This window comes from Aythya marila (assembly GCF_965140915.1).
Source record: "Aythya marila genome assembly, chromosome: 7".
Taxonomy (NCBI): Eukaryota; Metazoa; Chordata; class Aves; order Anseriformes; family Anatidae; genus Aythya; species Aythya marila.
Genome location: NC_139048.1, coordinates 14,772,817 through 14,794,516, shown reverse-complemented (window position 1 = coordinate 14,794,516; position 21,700 = coordinate 14,772,817). Strand labels below are relative to the sequence as shown.

Genomic DNA, 21,700 nt, shown 5'->3' with positions numbered 1-21,700 from the left:
GGCAGCCTGACTTTTGCACTGAGGCCATGCTGGGGCCAGGCCTTGCAGAATGAGGAGCACAAGGTGGATGTGCCCAGTCAGAAGTCTTGTGGTCCAGCATTAGTGGAACTCACAGTCCTCATCGTGTCCCTGGGTTGGGATTCAGGCAATGAAAGTGGAGAAAACCTGATATGTCTGTTCCCAGAAACTCTGCTCATGGTCTTGGTTGCCTGGAGTGAACCGAGGGCACACAATTTTTGTTCTGTGTTAGCTCCTAAGCATTTAAAATACGAGGAATTTCTGCCTCCCAAAGCCATTCCTCTTCCACCACACTGCTGAGGCACCCTGGGTAGCTGGGGGCACAGTATTTTCCTTTAGCAAGAGGAATAGATCCCAAGGGTCTGGAAGAAGGGTGGAGGGAGTTGTGGTGAGCTACAGAAAAGACTCATTGTTGACAAATGCTTCTCATTTTAGGGCAGTTTCCTAGCAGCTTTGTGGAACCTGTGGATATTCCCCCTATGAAGCAGGGAGAAAAACTGTTTGTTTGTACCAGTGACTTCACATCTCAAGAGCCAGGGAGCTTGTCACTGCAGAGAGGTAATCACCATTCCCTTCCTTTGCTTTGCATCTCATACACCCCTGCTGTCCTACCAGAAGCATAGGGTGAGCCTTGGCACAGCATCCTGCCTACAGTGGCAGGGGAGCGAGGGGAGTTTTCTAATACCCCATGACATGGGTCACATCAAAACCTCTGTGGACTCTGTGTCTGTCCCTGCCTCCCTCCAATGCCAGTTTCTTATGATCTATTGTTACTCTTGAAACTCTAAATACTGGAGTTGTGTGATCACAGTAGGCTTACAGCTGCCTTTTAACTGCCCTCCAATCCCCAAATCCTAGACTTTGGGGGAAGGAAATCAAAACTTTGGTGCAACTTCATGGCACAGCAGCTAGAAAGTCATGGAGCTATAACTGTGTAACTTAGCTATGTGTGTGCATGAAGCTGCCAGTGCTTCGTGCCTTACCTTCAGTCTGTGCTCTGGTACATCCCCAGAACACCCAGCAGAGTGCCAGACCTTACCCACAGCCAAGAAGGACATGGGGAGGCAGGAAGAGGAGGTGAGAAGCAATCACGAGGGCAATTTTGAACTGGTGTGTCTCATTCCCTGCAGGAGACCTGGTGATCCTGGGGGGTTCTCTGGCCTCCAGCTGGCTCCAGGGCCGAAGCAGCTGGGGTTCCAAGGGCTTTTTCCCCTCATCATGCGTGCGGGAGCTGTGCCTTTCAACTCGGAGCCGTCAGCTGTCCCAGAGTGCTCTCCTGGAGGTGCCTGCCTACTCATTGGGCCAAGCCCGGGCCCTGATGGACCTGTCTGCTCAGCTGGAGGAGGAATTGGACTTCAGGGAAGGGGATGTGATCAATATTGTTGGCATCCCAGAGCCTGGCTGGTTCGAGGGGGAGCTCCGAGGCCAGAGGGGCATTTTCCCAGAGGGTTTTGTGGAGCTGCTTACTCCTCTAAGAGCAGCAGGAACCTCAGAAGATCCAGAGCCCAGAGGGACTTGTGACACCAATGGGACAGTGGAGGTGCCCACCAAACAGGAGGAGGACAGCAGAGAAGATGGAGGGCAGGAGCCAGGGAGCACCTATGGTGTTGCCCTCTACCAGTTCCAAGCCCTGGAGTCCCAGGAACTGGATTTTGAAGTGGGTGACAGGATTCGGATTGTGGGCATTCTGGAGGATGGCTGGCTAGAGGGGGAGCTGAGGGGGAAACGCGGCATCTTCCCACACAGATTTGTGAGACTGGAAGCCTCCGACCCCTGCAGGGAGAAGGTGGGGGCTGGAGATCCTCAGGCTGGAGTCAGCTGTGAAGTAAACATCCAGCAAGACCCGGAGAGCGCCTGCTCCAAAGCTCTTCCTTTGCCAGGGAAGGATGGCAGGGATGTGGAGGATGGCTCCATTGCACACCCTGTGTCTGACACCATTACGTCTCACATGGTAGAGAGGTTGGAGGGTCCTCTGGGCTCTGATCTGAGACAGTGTCAGGCCTTTCCTGACACAGGACTCCAGGGGCCACATCCCAAAGCCACAGCAGACTCCCTCCCCTCTGACTGCACAAAGACAGTCAATGGCCTTCATCCCTCTGCTCAGCTGCCCCCACAGCAGAGCAGCAAGCCTGGCCAAGCAGGTGGATTGGAGCCTCAGGCCCTGCCTGAGCACGATGGAGACAGTCCTGCCATGCCCCAGCAGGCTCCCTGCTCCCCACCAGACACTTGCAGAAGCCAGGTCATTTCTCCTCCTAATAGCTGGGCAGCACCAGAGCCCCAGGAGAACCAGAGCAGCACCCAGGACTTGGATGGTTGGGTGGACAGTCAACAGGAGAAGTCCAAATCTTGTTCCTCCAGCTTGGGAGGTGCCCACGTGGGCTCGGACACCTGGTCTGGGACCTGGGGGGAATGTTCCCTGCTCACAGCTCAGGGGGACGGCTGCACAGACCTCGACTCCAAACTGACAGAGCAGCTGGCGCAGTTTGAGAAGAGTCTGTCGAGTACCGGTGCTGAGCAGGACAAGGTCTCCCGGCACTTCTCCATCTTGGACTACAGCTCAGAGAAGGACATCGTCCGTGGCTCTCCCGAGCCTGCCTCCCACGCCAAGCCTCCGGAGAGGAGGAAAGCCCTGAGGCCACCCCCTCCTCGGCCCAGCACCCTCGCGACAGCCCCCGTGCCCTCGCAGCCCGGCCGCCTTCCCAAAGGCAGGTCCCTGTCCTTCTCGGTGAAGCCCTCCCGGCCCGCGCCTCGGCCTCCATCCAGCAGTCAGCGGAGGAGCCTGGCCCCTCCGCAGCTGCAGCCCAGCGCCCAGGAGCAGCGTGCAGAGGAGGGCCGCGATGACACGATGCAGATGGGAGCAGCTTCCCCCTGCTCCATCCTGCTGACGAGGATCGGGGAGGTGGAGCGAGACCTGGAGGCTTACGGGAAGACCCGTGCTGAGCTCAGCTTGATGCTGGAGGAGCAGCAGGATGAGCTGGTGAGAGCGGAGACTCTGGAGAACCTGGACTTCTGTGATTCCAACATTGAGAGCCTCAGCGTGGAGCTGCAGGAGCTGAGAGGTGAGTCTGCGGCACCAGGGGGTAGGGGTGCTTTAGTAGGACAGGTGGCACCTGCCACATACAGCCACTGCTAGAGCCAGTCTTTTAATCCATTTTTTTTTAATTCTTGACTTTGCTTGTTTTTGTAAACCCTGTGGCACTACAAATTACGGTGATTTTGCCTTGCACTTGGAGAAGAAGGCTGCCTTATGTGCTTTATGTGGGCACATTTGGACTCTGAAAACCCAAAGGTAAGATACAAAGATCAGTGCTGTTACCTCTGTTATACTTCATAATACAATAGAGAAAGTGGAAGCGTACATCTCCCACAGTCCCTTCCACAGCTTCTCCCAGGAGCTCTTACAGTGCTGTTCTCTTACCAAAACTCATGATGCGCAGGAAATGTGGGCACTACGTGCGGGAGGTGGAGTGAAATGTCAGCTCATGCCTTGGGATTACTCACTCTGATTTCAGTGCCTCCAGCCTCCCACTACTTAATCAGTAGTGTGGGGCCCAGGCGCGTTGCTGCAGGATCGTGTGTGACGCAGAGCACGCGGGAGCGAAGGATGATGTCAGTGCGCTGGGGAAGCGGGGTAACACGCAGCCTCCACACCAGTGGGGTGTGAGAGGGATGCTTGGAAGATTCGAGGCTTGGAGTTAGGAAGAGGCAAATCCGGGATGGATCTTTCTGGGACACGTCTCCTGCTGTCTCACTGCTTCCTGACAGAGGAAGGTCCTGCTGAATTTGTTCGTTACTGAAACTGAAAGTTTTAGGCAGGAACTAACGCACTGGCTTGAGACATCCTGCCTGTCAAGTTATCCCCTTACTAGTCCCAGGGGATTTTTCAGCCTTTTAAGAAACCTGAGGATTTAGAAGAAGCAGTTCTGGTCCTATGATCAGTGTCCTACCTAAGGACACAAAATAGGGCTGGCATAGTCCTGGGGGAACACAGCCCATCCATTTGTCGTCCGGGGAGCCAAATGAACAGCAGAAAGGATGTGTTCTTCTAAAATACGTGTTTAAAATGTGCAGGTTGCTTCTCGGCATGTCTTGTGTGTACACTGAAGTTACGCTAATGACCTGACTTGGGCAGGATTAATGCTTGCCCTCCTGCAGCTGGAGCAGGAGGGTGTGTTGGTTTTAATTTTGCCTTCTGCCAGCTGGAAGCATCAGTTGTGCGTACAAGTGCTACAAGAACCTGAAGCACAAATGACCTCCATGGGCTCTCCTGTCTGTTCAGGGCACATTGTGGTCATCTCTTGGCTTCTTATTGGAGCTTCTGTGTTTGGGGTATGGAAAACTGGGGAGTGTTGCTCATCTCCTGCTGCTCCTCACCTGAGGGTGAGGGCTGGCAGAAGGATGGGGCTCGGCAGGAAGGCGTGGAGGACAAGGTTGCGTCAAGATCTGGTGCTCGATACTTGGTCTGTGGCTTCCCACGGTCTCGCACGCACCTGATTCCCTTCCCCGGGGATGTTGTTCTTAGGGCATGGCCTGGTGGTGCCCCACTGTGCTCCTTTTCGCTGCCCCGGGGAGACTGCTGGCTGTGGCAAAGCTGTGGAGCCGGTCTGTGCAGTGAGAGCCTCCCCACAGCCTCCCTCCCGCCCTCTGGGCTGGTTACTGATTACCTTGGGCAGCAGGTGGAGGAGGCTGGGGCTCCGAGCCATTGGGCACGGCCCCGTCCTGCTCCTGCGGGCTGGTTTCAGGAAGTGCTGCTTGCCTTTCGCCTGGGAAGAAAGCGCCGGAGCGGAGGGGAGAAACGGCACCAGCCCCAGCCGGGGCTCGGGGAGCAGGAGGACGATGTGCACTTATCCCAGGAGGAAATACGGCGTGGAGGATCCTCGGCAGGATCTTCGGCGTCTCAGCTGGGAGTACGAGGACTGCTGTGCTGCGAGGAGAGGGGACGTCACCGGGGTGGACATGCTGCTCAGGGAGGCTCGCTGGAATGAGAGACCCAGGGCGAAGAGGCAGCACCCGGACTGGGAGGGAGCAGACAGAGGCTGGGATGATTATGAGGGAGAGGAGGGCATCTCTGTGGATGAACAGAGCGTGAATGGAGACTGTGAAGGCTTCTGGAAGGGAGACGACAAGTACATGGACTGCAGGAGAACAGACAGGGCTTGGAAAGGCAAAAGCCAGGACACGGAGGATAGAAACTACAGGGTGAATGAGAGGGAGGGTGTTGAATACAGAGACTGCAACTCCGAGATGGGAGCAGGGTGGTACAGAGAGGACAGAGTACCTGGGAGGTCCAAGGAGGGGGGAAGGCGGTACAGGGAGGATAGAGGCCCTGCAGAGTCCAGGGAAGGGGGAAGGTGCTATAAGGAGGACAGAGACCCCAGGGACTACAGTGAGGGTGAAGGACGTTATGGGGAAAGGGAAAGGCAGCGTAGGCGGGACAGGAGGGGCTCTAGAGGGTACAGGGAGGAGGGAAGGCAGTATGTAGATGCCAGGGACCAGGCAGCCCAAGAAGACTTGGAGCAGCACAGGCAGCCTAAAGGCCGTGTCACGCACCGCAGCGATCCAGCTGGAGGCTGCGAAGCTCCTGCGTTTGCAGCCTGGTCCTCGGGAGACAGCAGCACGAGCCTGGAGTCAGGCTCCTGCTACAGACAGTCAAGGACATGGGACGTGGACTGCGACGGCTGTGGGGAGCCAGAAGGAGCAGCCCTGGATGCTAGAGCAGAGCGCTCCAGGGTACGCACAGGCAGGCCAGACTGGAGCCACATCTGGGAGGTGGAGGAAGACAACAGGACGGGCTCCTTGCTGCAACGAAACAGTTTCTACAGGAGGACGGCTCCCAGCACCCTGAGGCACTCGGAGTTTGTACAAACCAGGAAGGAGAAGCGAGGTAGGCAGGGAACTGCTTGGGAGTTGCCGGTGCGGTGGCCCGGGGCGTTCCTTCACCCTGCCCTAGTGCCCAGACACACTGCTGACGGCACGGCTGTGACACGGCTGCAAGCAGCTTTGTGGGGCTTGCTCTCTTGTTGCAAGGTCACGAGTAGGTGTTGGGGCAGGGACAGCAAGGCTGGGTGGAGGGAGCCCACCTTGGGCCTGACCTCCCCGTCAGGTAATGGTGTGTCTGAGGACCTGCTGGCTGCTGCGCCCTTTCTGCATCCAGCTCAGGCACCTGTACGTGAACTGAACTCTCCTTCAGGGGGGTGGAAGCGTGGAGCAAACAGCACGGCAGCGCAGCAGCCACCTAGGTGGCAGTGCTGGAGGCTGCGGCTGGCTATCAGCTTACCAAAAAAATCTGTTCTCTGGAGGTATTTTGATTAAGCAGGCTCCGCAGGCTGCATTTCTGTGCTCTCGGCTGCCCTGGCAGGGTGGGACTTTGCTCAGTTGTGTCCCCAGGGCAAGGGAAGGGAGTGGTTTTGCAGTGCCAGGAGGTTCAAAGGGCAGCTAGGAGGGGCCAGGAGCACAGTGGGGAGGGAAGCAGCCTGCAAAGCCCTGGGAGGCTCAAAATGGGGCAGGGGCTGGCCTGTGGGAGCTGCACCTGGGAAATACTGCAGGCAGCTCCCAGCTGGGCCTAGGGAAACCACACACCGTGCTCCACCGCTGGTTCCACAGCAGGACAGGGAGAGAGGAAGGCTCCAGGTGTCTTCCGTCTGTCCCGCAGCCTGTTTATGGCTGCAGGTCCCTGCTGTGTTGCTCTTCAAGCCTCACTGGGGCCCTGGCCAGCATCAGCAGCACGCCTCCCTGGCAAATGTGCTTAACCCCTGTAGCTGCACTGACTCCGTGTAAGACCTCACCAGCACCTGTGAGCCTTCCAAAAAGTCATCCCACAGTGCTTGGCAGCAGACACCTTCCTGTCCTGCTGCTAGGAAAAGTCTGCTCTGCTTTTCCTTCTCTGTGTACCTCTAGGTGCTTTTTACAACGCTGTCTGCTCTCCTAGCCACCGCCTCCTCTCTGCAGAGTAGCAGAATTCAGAACTTGGAAGCCCTGTTAGGGATGACATGGGGACATCTTTTCCACCAGCTGGGTTGTTACACTTCTCACAGATTTCTCTGTGGTGCAGCCCAGTGACAGCTACTTGGTTAGAGCATCTCTTCGAGAGGAGGCTCAGATGTGTCTGCCTGATGCTCCAACAGAAGGAGACTCCTCCTGACATAGCGGTGCTGCTTACTCACCATCCCTCTTGAATGTTTTGCATGTTAATGTGTTGTATTTCAGCTTTCAACCCCCAACCTTTTTCTACAAAATTACAGCTTTTTAGTTGATGGTATTTTTTTCTCAGACAGGTACTGTAATTACCAGCCTTCGGTTCTACCAGTAATTTTTCAGTCTTCAGGTCTTTGTAATTAATGGTCTTAAAATACTCATGGCACAGGCTCACAGAAAGACCTGTCAGTGTTTATTCTTCCCGATCTTCACTTATTTTTCAGTTCTTACTTGTAAAATAGTGGACTTCAAAGCAGCAGGAGACATCCTAGGTGGGTGTCAGCACATTGCTGCATTCCTATCCCTTGTTGCAGACCCCTACACATGCTTTTGCTGCAGCAGCGCTCTGGGAACTTGTGCTGAGTTTCAGATGACCTGAGCAGAGTCATTAGTCCCTAGAACACAGCCCTGCATGTGGCTGCATTTCTTATCCCCAGTAATACATTAATGCATTTGTCTGTGTTAAACCTACTTGGTTTGAGTAGTTCCATCTTGTCCAAAATACCTTGGCTCAGTTATCGACTAATATGTGTAAACCTTGTGTGTGATCCTACGAAATCATTTACTTTGAAAATATTATATAGGATCAACTCTAAATTCAGTTTGCGGAGAATGTGATCAGAAATGTCCTCTTCTCTAGATATTCTCCATTGGCAATGGGTTTTTGAGGTGCCAGTTAGCGAGGTCTTACCTCAGCTTTTGAGGTGGAAAGAAGCAGAATATTTATTTTGTATAATTTTGCTTTTCCATCATCTTATCAAGAATTTTACTCTCTCTGCTTATTATAGGATTAGATCATTATAAGTATTTCTTTTATCCTGGGTGAAAATAAAATTGGATTATAAAGTAGCACTTTATTCCCTCATTTAAAAAACAAAACCTGAATTCTTAATTCTGCCATCCATGGATTTGTCTTGATATCTTTCTTCTCTTCTTATTTCTCTGTACTTGAAATTTCCCAATATCTATTGTCTATTGTATGTTTTTTCTATATTCATTCATGTGTTTGTATCTGCTGCCTGTATCGAAGAACAGGCCCGAGACAAATTTTCCACGGGTATTGTTCTCTTTCTTGATTGCATAACAGTGTTTGTTTGGATTATCTGCCTAAAACATCCTTTTAAAGAACTTCCAGTTTTCATTCCATTTTCTCTTGCTGTTTTTGCTCACAGTCATTTTTTATTGACGTCCTGCCTCAGCGTTGGAGCCCATGGTAGCAGAGGGCAGCCAAGAGGCACGTAAGGGCAGGGAAGGCAGGGACAGCCGGGAGGGAGATGGCCCGGGAGGACCATGAGAGCTTCTCACCTGTCTTTGTCAGTGAGCATCTTGTTAGTCCCTATCCTCCAAGGTTTGAGCGTGTGGTTTGCTGCAGCGAGGAGCCTGGCAGAGCCCGGCAGCTTGGTGTTGTGTGCTCAAGTCCACCTGTGCCACGGGACCTCAGAGGGTACAATGAGGGAGCCAGTAGGCTCCACGTGGGACACCTTTGAGATGAGACCTCCTGGTGGCCCTGGAGAAGTGCCCCAGTCTGTTCCCGTTCAGCTCATCCTTAGGGTTTGGATTTTTCTCATTGCTCCTAAGCAGTGAGACACTGAATATATTCAGTCTGTTGCTTTTGGAGCAGTGGATATGTTGTGTTGTGGACTTACAACTACTTGTGTCCAGAGTGAGAGTTTTCATCCCAGGCAGATCGTGCTCCTGGCAGGGAGCTCAGCGTTTCGCTCGGATTAATTATTCCCCGCCCTAGTTTCATCCCCTCTCCTCTCTTGCTCGGCAGTAACCCCTCCCCTCCTGGCGTCCACATACCTCGAATATTTGCAGCTGGTTTGTTTTGTCCTGAGTCACCGCCTGCCTCTGCTGGGCCCTGAGCCTGGGGCTGGACTCTCGCAGGCGGGTGCAGCTCCGCTCGGAGGCTGGTGCTGAGCGAGCCTGCGCAGGGCTCGTCCTCGGTGCTGAGGCTCCTTGGGCTCGGCTTAGGAGGCACGGGCAGAGGCAGAGGGTGCCCAGCCACAGCCGTAGCTGCCGATGGACAGCACATCCCTCTCCGGACAGGGTTAGCAGCCCGGGCCCTCGAGGCTGCACCACGGGAGCACGCAGTGACGGGGGATGCTGGCAGGTGAGCCCTGGAAAGGAGAAGTGGGGAGGCGATGCGGCCCTCTGGGAGAGCTGCCGGGCCCTGCGGGATGGATGCAAATCCTGCTGGGTCTGTGCTCATGGATTAACTCTGGTCACAAAGTGGGGCAGGGAGCTAAGCTCTTAGCTGTGCCTGTGCTCACACCAGGAGCTCGGTTGTAAGAACTGGACGTTTTCTTGGGTTGGAAGAATGTCAACAAAAGTGGCATTTCTGAGACGAGCAGCCTGAGCCGTGTGATTGCAGTATTAAAAACATGATCTCCACGGGAAGGGTGGAGGTGGGAGTGTGCTCCACCTCGACACCTCGCTGCCTGTTTGCCAGCAGATGTGTTACACATTGCCCTTGGGCCTTCCGTGCACCAGCAGGTGGACCAGCAAGGCTCAGAAGCAGGAGCAACTGGGAGACTGCCGCAGGCTGCCAAAGCAGCAAAGAGCTCTCGTTTGTCACAAATAGCCCAAAAGGGACAGAGAAAAAAAATGTTGTTAGGGATTTTCCTTTGGAGATCCATATCTCAGAGCTCATGCGAGAGCTGGAAGAGAACAAAATTAGAGTCTCTAAACGTTGTGATTGAGAACACTGATTTTGGAAGAGTATTTCTGAATGCCCTTTTGGCATCTGTATCATGGGTAAACATGAATTTGTCACTGGACTGGAATTTGGTGGCTTCATTAGAAATACCAGTAGCATTCCTGCAGAGTAACGGAGACCAATCCAGCTGTGGTGTCTCGGGGCCTCCAGAACTGATGGCTTGGGTAGAGCGGTAATATTTAAATGGGAATTTGTTAAAAAAGTATTTATTAGATGACCAAAACCCACAGCTGTGAAAGAGGGTGATTTTAGTTAAAAGCTTAATAAGCCTCATTTAGGGAATACTGCAATTAGACATATATGAAAATGTAACAAACAAAGAAAAAGAAAATGACAGCAATCAAAAGAGATGGTATAAAATACAAAAAGAAGAGTTTTTAAATACGATAAGTCCTGCAAATTGTCCGCACCAATCAGGTGGGAGTGCCAAGTATTAAAAAAAAATAAATCTGTATTTGTATTTTTTGAGTTCTGAGTGTTTGGAAAGAAGCAGGATGGCATTTTGAGTTCATGACTGAAGGAGGATGCTGGGCTGGTGATAAATAGCAAGAGTCATAAGAGCCGTCCTCTGCAGCTGCCTTGTTTTTAAATAAATCTTGAAGTATTCAGAAAGGGCAAGAAGGCCAGAGGGGAATTAATTTGTTTGAGTATTTGGAAATCACAGGCACAATAATGGAAACACTGACACAGTTTAAGTGGGTGGAACTGGCATACAGCATCGCGCCAGGTCAGGCAAGCTGCACTAATGACCATTATGGGCTTAAAACTTGTGCAGGAAAGGTTTTAATTTTCCTTCCCCGGACAGGCATTTGAGACTTGCAGAGGAAAGGTGTTGTGGAGCTGGAAATCTCAGGAGTGTCAACCAAAGCCTTGCCTCAGGGCGCCTGATTGAGGTTTTTGTGCTTGGGGTTTGCTCGCTGGAGCGTGGGGAGCCGCTGTGGTGCTGGGGATCCCCGGCTCCACTCCGGTGGTCTGAAGTGGGTGCAGAGAGGACATTGCCCTGCTTAGGGCAGGGCTGTGCAAGGCAGGGCTGGCAGAAGAGGTGCCTGCTGCTGCTCCCTTAGCTCTCCAGCACGGAGCTGTTGGAAATGCCAGGAGCTAGGATCCGAGGACCTGGTTTGCCCACAAGATCTTCCTTGCAGTCAGATTTATTCCTGCAGCCGCCAGATAGCTACAGCTGAATGAGGGAGCACAGCAGGATTGTTAGGCAATGCGGTAAAGTCCGAGATTTCCTGTGCAAAGTTCAGGCAGGGTGGTTGTCACTTTGCATGTGGATAAATGCAAAATTCAAATCTTTGGCCGTTGAAAATTTAATCTTTCCCTTTTGAGCTTGAATCAAATTTATTTTTCCCAGGAGCTGGATTTGATTATCCTTGTTGGTCCCTTCCAGCTCGGGATATTCACGGGTCATTTCTGGCTGTTGTTGAATACAGGCTCATTTTCAGGACTTCCTGTGGCCACCCCATGCTTTGTCAGCTCATTCAGGACGGGCGGTATCAGCTCACACGCCCACCTTGCCTTGGTTTCACTCACCTGTTTGCATTTCAGTTAACACCTTCGTGCTTCTTCCATATTGCCCTGCCACTTGAGTTTGCTTTCCTGGAAAACAAATGACATTCCTTTAGAAAAAAAAAAAAAAAAAACAACTTTAAAATAACTCATTTATTGTTTCTGTTTCTCTACTGCTTGTGAGCCTCTAGCTGCAGAGAGCTGCTGGACATTTTCAGAGTGTTTCTTTGTCCTTTTTTTGTCTGGTGTTGGGTTCAGAGTGCCGTGGCCCTGCAGGACACCTTTGTGGTGTGTTTGCAGAGGACCTTGCAGGGTAGGGTCTGGTCTGTAGCTGAAGCTTCCCAGATGCTTTGCAAATGCAAACAGTGAGTAAATACAAAACCCGGCGTCTGCTCCCCGTCCCTCCTCACAGGCTCCTGCTGCGTTTGGTTTGATAAAGCTGGCTGGGGAAGCCAAGGCAGCCATCGGTTTGGGTGATTCAATTTCCCATCCCACATTCACACCATTGCTGGATACTGCGGTTACCCTGTGGGGCCCGGCAGCCCCAGCACCTGGTGGTGGGGAGCACTGGGGTCTGCAGGGGCTGTGCGGTGGGTGCCAGACCCCCAGGTAACGTGGAGCCTCCCAGGGCTGGGACTGGTGTCAGTGCTGTGTTCCCCCCACTCTCGGCCTGCTGTTGCCTGAGGCTTGCAACAGGAGAGGTCAGGGAGGTGGGGATCTGGACGTGCCTGTCCTGCAAAAATACTTATACAAATATGAGAGCTGGGGGCCTGTCCGCAGCTCTGATAAAATCCCGGTGAAATGCAGCAGCTGGCGATGCGTGGGAGACAGCTGGAGCTGGGGAGCATTTGTCAAATCAGCTAATTGCTGAAAACCACGGATCCGAGGCAGGCCGGGGTGTGCTGCAAGGGGCTGCGGGCCCCATGGGTGCCAGTTCTGCAAAGCAGCAATCAGATGAAGGAGAGCTGAGTTTTGGGGCCAGAGCCTGGCTGGGAGGGCTCGCCGGCTGAGTTTGGGCCCTGCTTTTGCCGTGTTTCTGGCCGGGGGGGGCACCTGGTGTAGCAGCAGGCAGGTGGGTACCGAGTTGCTGGGGCCCAGGAATCCGCTGGGATAAAATGTCTGAACCTGAATGAAAATGGGAGGGGGCCGGGCTGGCGGGGGAGCTGCAGGTGGGACCGAAAACCAGGAGGAAAACCAGCAGCCTGTGCCTGGGATAGGGAAGAGGAGGAGGGTGGCGAGTCCCCAGACGTGGGGCTCCCTGCACAGCGCTCCCCGTGTCGCACGCCAGCAGTTTGCCAGGTGGGGAGACTGTGAGGGGGCGGTGGGCCTGGGCATGGGGCACGTCCCCGGGCTGTGCTGGGGGCACTGGACCCTCCCTGGCCTGGCACCCACCCGTGTCATTGTGGGGTGCACGCGGCTGCCCCATGCCTCTGACCTATGCAGCTCACGTTGTCCCCCCACCACCTGCAGCTTCGCCAGGGCTTGGCCTCGGTGCCGGCCGTGGGTCCTGGCCACCTTGATTGCACCCCAGCAAGGCTTTCCTGGCCTCGCACCAGTGCTTCTCGTCACGGTCCAGCTCCAGGCTTTGCCGCCGGCAGCCCCATTGTGGGTGCCTGGAGGCCTTTTCGGCTATTCAGATGGAAATGGCCCGGAGCTGGAGAATGGGGACCCTGTTCCCAGCCCCAGGGGAGGGGACGGCCGCCATGGCCAGGCTGCCATAGCCAGGCCCCAGCTGGCCGCTTCTCTGCTAGGGTGAGGAGGAGAGCAGGGCTCAGCCCCACCGAGAGTTTGCTGGGGCAGAGGCAGGAGAGGGCTGTGCGTCGGGATACCAGGGCCCAGCTGGCGTCACAGGCCTGGGACAGGTTTGTGTGGCTTGCAGTCTGCTGGCCCCTGTGCCAGGAGCAGCAGGGAAGTGGCCGGTGCATATTTGGATTACCACAACTGAAGATTTGGCACGGGGTGGGCAGGAACAGGCTCTGCAAGCTGTCCCTGTGCTGCAGCACTTAGCACTGGGTCCCCAGTACAGCGGTACTGGTGCTGTGAGGGCTGGTGGTAGAGGCAGGCTGTAGGAGCAGCTGTGGGCAACCTGCTGGCCCTGCTCTAAACATCGTGTTTGGCAGACTCACAGGTTGTGGGCACAGTTCAGCTGCTGCTTGTCTCCTGGCCTTGCCCAGCAAGGGTCAGGCCAGGTATTGCTGGAGGATGCTGATCGTGCTTGCCTGTCTTGCAGAGATGACCCTCCTGTCCTCCCAGACACCATCCCTGGAGACGTCCTCCGCTACCACCGAGAGCCCGGAGAACAGGATGCTGGAGAAGAGGTCCAAGGTTATTGAGGAACTGCTCCAGACAGAGAGGGACTACATCCGAGACCTGGAGATGTGCGTGGAAAGGATCATGGTGCCCCTGCAGCAGGCACAGGTAGGAGTGTGGGGGCAGGCTACAGTGTGGCACTGATGGGGTGGGGTGAGGATAGTGAGTCTGCTTTGTTCTTGGAGCAGCAAAGGAACCCACAGGGGAAATTCAGATAAGCTGGGGGCAGTAGGGTGATTCATGTTACTCCTTGCACTCATAGAAATATCCCATTTGTTTTGGTATCCTGCTGAGCTCCCACTGTTGCTGAGAGCAAGAAAGCTAGCAGCAAGTATCATGGATTAATTTCCTGGGTGGAGCGGGGAACTGTTCTCGTCATTTGTATTGTAGGTTAAATCCATTGTCATGAGAAAGAAAATAGGGGGTCCTGGCATTGTGACAGAATTGGTGGGAAGAGAGGGAGAATGTCAGGTGAACAAAGGCAGGGATGAAATTGCTGGGAAAGAGGAGTGGTGGTACGCATAAGGAGGGAGAATTTCAATGCACAGTGAGGACGAGGGAGTGAGTACAGTCACTGTGGTGGGAGCAGGCCAAGCTGAGGGGCTGATGGGGAGCTGAGGGCTGGTGGGTTGCAGGAGGGCAAGGGGTAGCTGTTGGGTCTGGCTGGGTCATGTTCTCCCATCTAGGACATCTCTCTTTCCATTCCCCAGGTGCAGAATGTAGACTTTGAGGGTCTTTTTGGAAACATCCAAGTGGTGATAAGCTTCTCTAAGCAGCTGCTGTCCACCTTGGAGGCTTCAGATGCCATTGGTATGAACTCTGCTGTTGCCTTTTCTCAGCAGGCTGGGATGTGATTTGCTAGTGGGGTTGCAGAACAGAGCAGTTTAAGTCATGGGAGCATTTCCTCCCTGCTGGTCCCTGTCAGTGTTTATCAGTCCACTGGTGAAGCCGTGAAGACCTGTGTTGCCCCATGGGTCACTGTGTTGAGAAATGAGGGCTGGTTATGGCTCCCCCTGGCTCCTTCCCCAAAGAGAGCCCCACTCCTCACACCTGCACAGGCAACTCAGGCCCTGGGCAGCCTGTGCCTGTGTTCCTCATGTGGCTCTCCACTGCCACTGACCAGTCACCCGCTGGAGAGATGGATCAGTTGAGGTCTCTCTGCCTGTGGTTCCTGGGGTCCCTCTGGGGCTCTTCAGCTAGGGAAACAGTCCCCTCAGAGCCTGAGTGAACATGTCCTGGTGAGTTATCACGACATGCCCTTGGTGCACAGCTTCGCATTTCTGTCCCCAGTTGCCCACACCACCCGGTCTGTAGTGACAGTGAAGCACGCAGGATGTGTGGGCATGCTGAGGGTGACAAGGATGCATCCTGGGTGCTCCTGTAACGATGTCCTCTCAAGCTGTGTGTGGAAGGGGGACACAGAGTGTCTCACCATGAATGCAGCGTGGTTGTGGAAGGCAAGAGGGGCCTGGAGACACTGACGTCCCACTTCGCTGCTGTGTGCAGGGCCGGTGTTCCTGGCACAACGTGCAGAGCTGGAGAGCGTCTACAGGGTGTATTGCCAGAACCATGACGAGGCCATTGCACTGCTGGAAACTTATGAGAAAGATGAGAAGATCCAGAAACTGCTGGTGGACCTGCTGGATAGCCTCAGGTTGGAGCCTCTGGCGGTGGTGGCCATCAGGCTGGGGTAGGGGGTTCACTCCCCAGCATCCCTGCCCGTCTGCCCCAACGCACAGGGGTTGGGACTCCCACCTGTAGGGTCACCAAAGTAGGGAGAAGGCAGCATGCCCTGGGTTTAAAGTTCTTATTCCCCAAGCCCTGCGCCACCAAGGCTGGTGAAGAAATGAGCCACTTTGCCTGCCTCGGCATCTGCCACGTCTCTAGCTGCCACGGGTCAGAGCTGCCATGGCAGCGTCACTGTCACTGCGGGAGGGAGCTGGCTGCGGGAGTGCACGCCTGCTGCACCGTTAACCTGTTGCTTTTCTTTGCTTTTTGGCACTTTGTGGGCCGGCAGGAGCCTGTACAGTGAGTGGTAAGTGCCTCCTTCCTGTTAGTCCCCGCTTGTCCGTCTGTCTTGGCCTGGCTGCTCCCTTGTGACTCACCTCCCGCCACCGGCTGGGCGCATGTCTGGGGGTCCTGTCTGCAGCAAGGTTGCAGCAGTGGCAATGGGTGGGTGGTACAGGCAGGTGGTGAGGCGAGGGGAGGTCTTTTGGGCTGAAAACAGGTTTGGGGAGCCATCAGCTCCAGGGAGGAAGGAGAGCCCCGTGCTGGCTGCAGTCCTGAGCACAGTCTGTCTTGCGCTGCAGGCCAGATCCAGCAGTAGGGTGGTGGGATGGAGTCTGAGGCAGGTGGAGCTCTGGTACATTCAAAGCTATACCCGTGTGGGATCCCACAGTGGGTCTGGTGATGGAGAGGGTCTTGGCTGAGAAGAGTCACGTGGTTTGAGTGAAGTCTGGAAACCTGGGGCTGATCTGAAATCACTGAGGGTTCAGGAGCACAGTGGGTTTGGAGGTGAGGGTGGCCTGAGTTAGGAAGTACAGTGGATTTGGAGGTGTTGGTCCTCTGGGTCTGGCTGGGGTCAGTTCAAGGGGGCAGAGCTGGATTGAAACCTGTTGCATCTTCTTTGTCCCAACTTCCCAGGGGCTGCACAAACTACATTAACCTGGGCTCCTTCCTCATCAAGCCAGTGCAAAGGGTGATGCGGTACCCGCTGCTGCTGATGGAGCTGCTGAGCGCCACCCCTGAGTCTCACCCTGACAAGGCTCCACTCACAGCTGCTCTCCTTGCTGTCAAAGAAATCAACGTCAACATCAACGAGTACAAGCGTCGGAAGGACCTGGGTGAGGAGCTGGGTAGAGCTGGGGTACAAGGGGTCAGAGTGGGTGAAGTTGGAGTCTGTCAACTGCATGGTCCTGGAGGGAATCTGACCTCAAGAAACTGCACCCTCACAGCAGTGCCATAAGAGAGCTGCTTTTAAAAATCTAAGCATGAGATACAGTATGCAAAGAATAATGTAGTATACATCTGACATATTTCTTGTGATACAGTGATATGAAATGTATGCAGTTGCTGAATACATAGCCGTGAAATGAAAACAAGAACGATAAGATGAGAATATATATTTAATGTTAACATTGTGCTGATAAGGGTTCTGATTTCTGCTTCAATCTCTTTAGTGCTGAAGTACCGGAAAGGGGATGAAGATAGCCTCATGGAAAAGATCTCCAAGCTCAACTTCCACTCTATCATCAAAAAATCCAACCGTGTGAGCAGCCACCTCAAGCATCTCACGGGCTTTGCGCCCCAGGTAATTTGCATCACCTGCCAGATACACTTACACCCTGTGGTGCCCAAGGAGGTGGTGATACCTACTGACTCCCCACATCCCTTCCCCAGGGAATAGTTCTCATCCAGGCCAGCAAGGCAGAGTGAGCTTAGGGTCTGAACCATCCATCTCTGCTCCCTGGTTTGTGGGCAGGAGGCCCCACATCTCCCACTCTGGGAGGTGCGAGACTCCTGCATTGCCTCCCTTGAGCTCTTTTCTCCCACAGCTGAAGGACGAAGCCTTTGAGGAGACAGAGAAAAATTTTCGGATGCAAGAGAGGCTAATCAAGTCCTTCATCAGGGACCTTTCACTCTACCTGCAGCACGTCCGGGTGAGTCTGGGTGTGATGTGGGGCTCGCCACGTGCTGCCCCTCCTGCCTGCGTGGTGCGTACCTGCAGTGCCACTTGGCTATGCTTCTGACCTCAGCCCTGCCTGAGGGTTGGCCCCTGGGGGTCTGGGCTGCCCTAGGAGCGTGAGCCTGCCCTGGGAGCCCTGTTCCCCTGGGTGGTATGCGTGGCTGTGCTGACTGCATGTCCCTGGTGCAGGAGTCAGCCTGCATGAAGGCGCTGGCAGCGGTCAGCATGTGGGACCTGTGCACGGAGAAAGGCAGCGGGGACTTGGACCAGTTCCAGAAAGTGAACCGGCTCATCAGCGACCAGCTCTTCTCCAACTTTGTGAGTGAGCCTGTGCCCTCGCGTGCTGCAGGCACCCCTCTGGGGCTCTCCCACCCGTGGGTGGCTGCACGGGTAACGCAGCCCAAAATAGGTGTGAGCACCCCCATTCAGCTCCTGCCTCCTGAGAGCTTTGATGGCTGTGGGTTGAGGTTGTGCCTTGAGCATGCCTGTTAGGCACACATTTTTTTCAGCCCTGCCAGAAGTGTAACATCCTTCCTCTAGCATTTTCCATGCTAGCACATTTATGTAGGATTATTGTGTACTATGTGCTAGAAGGGATTTCTGGAACTCTGGTAGGGTGCCATCAGGAAGGTGGACCCTGTGCTGTCCTGGGGAGGTTGTGTAGCAGAGGGCGAGCAGCTGCTGTTAGAGGCATGTCAGGAGAGGGCACCTCATCTCACCTGCTCCCTGCATCTCTGCCCACCAGAAAGAGCGGACGGAGCGGCTGGTGAGCTCGCCGCTGAACCAGCTGCTGAGCATGTTTGCGGGGCCTCACAAGCTAGTGCAGAAACGCTTTGACAAGCTCCTCGACTTCCACAACTGCACAGAGCGAGCGGAGAAGCTGAAGGACAAGCGAACGCTGGAGGAGCTGCAGTCGGCCCGCAACAACTACGAGGCCCTTAACGCCCAGCTCCTGGACGAGCTGCCCAAGTTCCTGTGCTTTGCCAAGGAGCTCTTTGCCAGCTGTGTGCGGGGCTACGCAGAGGCACACTGTGACTTCGTGCGCCTGGCCCTGGAGGAGCTGAGACCCCTGCTGTCGGTGGGTTCCTGGAGCACAGACAGTGCTGCAGGCTCAGTGCAGCACTAACCTCTGCACAGGGCTTTTCCCCAAGCTTTCCCTCACTACAGGGGAAGCTGCTGCTGCTGTTTCAGTCCCTAAGTGCCTCAGGGAGGGTTCCCATGGGATCCTGTCAGGGCAGGAGTTGCCTGATTGAGATGCAGTTGTGTGGGGAGATGGTGGAGGTGGGACTTGTGCTCTGGCTGCTTCAGGAGCAGTGGCAAGACAGCATTTGCCTGGGAGTACCTCAAGCCGTCAGCGTGGGGATCGTGCAGAGCTGTATCCAGACAGAGCTGCAGATCTGGGCCTGATCCAAGTCACAGGCAGGGCTCAGAGCCCCTTTTGGCCTGGGAGTTGACATGATCCTTGCTGTAGCTTTTGGCTACTTTTGGCAGTAGCTTCCATCTAACTGTGACCTTGCTTTGGTTTCAGTTGCTGAAGGTGTCTGGCCGAGAGGGGAACCTCATTGCCGTCTTCCAGGAGGAGCACAGTCGGGTCCTCCAGCAGCTCCAGGCCTTCACCTTCTTCCCAGAGTCCCAGGCAGCTCCCAAGAAGCCTTTTGAGAGGAAGAGCATGGAGCGTCAGTCTGCCCGGCGGCAGCCGCTCGGTGCCTTGGTGAGTCCTCTCTGCCCTGTGTCAGGGCTCACCGGGGAGCCTGGGACAGCGTTCATGCCTACCTTGTTCCTCTGCAGCCCAGCTACCTCCTGCAGTCGGACGACATCCGAGCTGCCCTCCTGGCCCGCTATTCCCCCGATAGCCTCTTCCAGGCAGAACGCAATTTCAATGCTGCCCAAGACCTGGATGTCTCGCTGCTGGAGGGAGACATCGTGGGGGTCATCAAGAAGAAGGACCCCATGGGCAGCCAGAATCGCTGGCTCATAGACAATGGGGGTAGGTGGCTGCTCCTGCCCTCGGTGCCTGCTGCGACTCCTCTCCTCTGGTCCCCCAGATCCCTGATCTGAGCTCCTTTCCTCTCCCTCTCCGCAGTGACCAAGGGCTTTGTGTACAGCTCCTTTCTGAAGCCCTACAACCCGCGCCGCAGCCAGTCGGACGTCTCTGTGGGCAGCCACTCTTCCAACGAGTCCGAGCACAGCAGCTCCTCCCCGCACAGCAGCACCACGCTGACCTTCAGCCCCAGCGGGGCAGCCGTGGCCTTCACTCAGAAACCCCTGCAGGACTCTGCCTCCCCAGGAGACCCGTACCAATCCCCGCAGACCCCTTCGCAGACGGACTCCCCCTCTGTGCCCCAGCTCAGCTCTGGTGACAGGACGGAGAGGCTGGAGGCTGGTGTGGTGACATCTCCACGCCGCTACAGCCGCCCTGAGCCAGGCTACAGCCCTGGCCCTCGCAATGGGCACCCCGCCAAAGCGCGGCTCAGGCCTGTGTCCTCTGTGGAGGACAGAGACTCCGGGCTGGAGAGCAGCGAGCCAGAGGGCAACCAGGTGAGCTCTCAGCTGCCCGGGGGACTCGGGGTGCCAAGGGCTGACCCTCCTCTCGCTTGAGTGGAGGCTGAATCATCCTGGCCATGATGAGGGAGAGGAGTGAGGTGGAGGTTGCTCTGTTCCAAGGGGCTGAGGTGGAGATGTGCAGAGCCACAGACCAAGGATGTAAATGGGTGGGTGGGTGGGTGGGTGGGGGCAGCTCTGACTGTGCCTTGATTTTCTGCAAAGCGCTGCGCACACATCCTGTGCTGTGCAGCATTGAGGCTGTGCTGAGTGCCTGTCTGACCGACGCCTCCCTCTGCCCAGCAGGTCTATTACGCACTCTACACCTTCAAAGGCCGAAACACCAACGAGCTGAGCGTGTCAGCTAACCAGAGACTCAGGATCCTGCAGTTTGAGGACATCACAGGCAATCGAGAGTGGTGGCTGGCCGAGGCGCACGGCAAGCAGGGCTATGTGCCCTCCAGCTACATCCGGAAGACAGAGTACACGTGAGAGGGGGCAGGAGCCCCTACCCCGTGCCTTGGGACTGTCGGGGGCCCTGCAGCCTCCGCTGCTCACCCCAGGGGGCTGAGGCTGTGCCTCCTTGCAGCCCTGCAGTGCTTCCAGCCCCACCACACTGGCTGCCATGGACAGGAGGAAGCGTGGGCTGGCAGGGCAGGCGGCTTGCTTGAGGGCAGGGGTGAGTTGCTGTCACCCCGTGCTGTTCAAGCCTCCTGCCTCCAGCCAGGAGCAGGGGAGCAGAGCATGGGGCCATGCCCCAGGAGGGAATGACTCAACCAAGGCTGAGCTGCTGTGGATTTAAACTGTGGAAGTCTATTGCTGAGACCCTCTTTAGTGTTAAAAGCAACCTGTGAACGCATTCCCAGTGCCTTCTTGGCAGCAGCAGGAACCTGGTCTATCCTGGCTGTGCAGGACGTCAGGGTGGGACATCTGTGCTGGCCTGAGGAAGCTGCTCTGAGGATTGCTGTGAGTAGTTCAGCTTCAGAGCCCAGCCTTCCGGAGCACCCCCAGCAGCACCCCCATGGGTGCTGTGTCCATGTGCCTGGTCTCCCAGGGGCTGGGGCCTCTCTAAGCTTTTCTAGCTTAGAACTAGAAACCCCTACTGGGGGGGTTTCCAGGCTATTGGGTTCTCAGCTCCCAGAAGAGCCATAGACCCTGAAGACCATCTTCCCTTGTCAGCACAGTGTCTCCAGTGTCCAAGACCTGCCTCTTTGCTCTAGCAGGGCTGCTCTGGGGCAGGGCGGAAGGCAAAACACAACCTGTCCTGCAGCCTCATGTTTCGGGGCTCTGACCAGGAGTGCCTCACCTGTGCCTGCTGCAGGGCACTGGCGATGGTGCTTGTGTTCTGGGAGGGATGCAGTGCCCTTTGTGGGGTGGTGTGTCTTACGTGCTGCTGCCATGTCCTGAAGGAGGAAAGCTCCCTTCTCCTCGGGGCAGTGTTTGTGTCCCCTGTACTGCTGCTCTGTAAATAAACGTTTGCCCTTGTATATAGGAAGCACCTGTGCAAGTGTCAGGAGAGATGTGAGGAGCGCTTGGTGCATGCGTGGCTGTGTGAGTGGGGTGGGAGCAGAGCTCACAGACCTGGTGTGCATCTTGCAGAGCCATTTCCCTCTCAGTAGGGCACAGCATGTTTCTGCCTTGGTGTTTTGTGCCAGCTGCAGCTCAGGCACTAGTAAACCCTCACAGCAGAGATCATTGTGAAGATGAAGGGATTGCACTTACCT

At 55.3% G+C, this 21,700-nt stretch overlaps 1 protein-coding gene across 4 annotated transcripts in view; it reads left to right on the top strand.

Moving 5' to 3' along the window:
* DNMBP (dynamin binding protein) overlaps window positions 1-21,478 on the top strand; it is a 31,852-nt gene extending 10,374 nt beyond the window's left edge. For 2 of the 4 annotated variants that reach the window (XM_082764422.1, XM_082764425.1), the window contains exons 3-17: window positions 454-576; window positions 1,149-3,077; window positions 13,671-13,858; window positions 14,461-14,560; window positions 15,257-15,404; window positions 15,768-15,785; window positions 16,394-16,593; window positions 16,930-17,060; window positions 17,305-17,409; window positions 17,625-17,753; window positions 18,181-18,513; window positions 18,964-19,146; window positions 19,224-19,422; window positions 19,519-19,973; window positions 20,280-21,477. In XM_082764422.1, the coding sequence (XP_082620548.1) occupies window positions 454-576; window positions 1,149-3,077; window positions 13,671-13,858; window positions 14,461-14,560; window positions 15,257-15,404; window positions 15,768-15,785; window positions 16,394-16,593; window positions 16,930-17,060; window positions 17,305-17,409; window positions 17,625-17,753; window positions 18,181-18,513; window positions 18,964-19,146; window positions 19,224-19,422; window positions 19,519-19,973; window positions 20,280-20,468 (4,430 nt within the window). In that variant the 3' untranslated portion in view covers window positions 20,469-21,477. Of the gene's footprint in view, window positions 1-453; window positions 577-1,148; window positions 3,078-13,670; window positions 13,859-14,460; window positions 14,561-15,256; window positions 15,405-15,767; window positions 15,786-16,393; window positions 16,594-16,929; window positions 17,061-17,304; window positions 17,410-17,624; window positions 17,754-18,180; window positions 18,514-18,963; window positions 19,147-19,223; window positions 19,423-19,518; window positions 19,974-20,279 lie in introns of all 4 variants that reach the window. The other 2 variants (XM_082764423.1, XM_082764424.1) reach the window with 2 other exon arrangements.
* The last annotated feature ends 222 nt before the right edge of the window (window positions 21,479-21,700 follow it).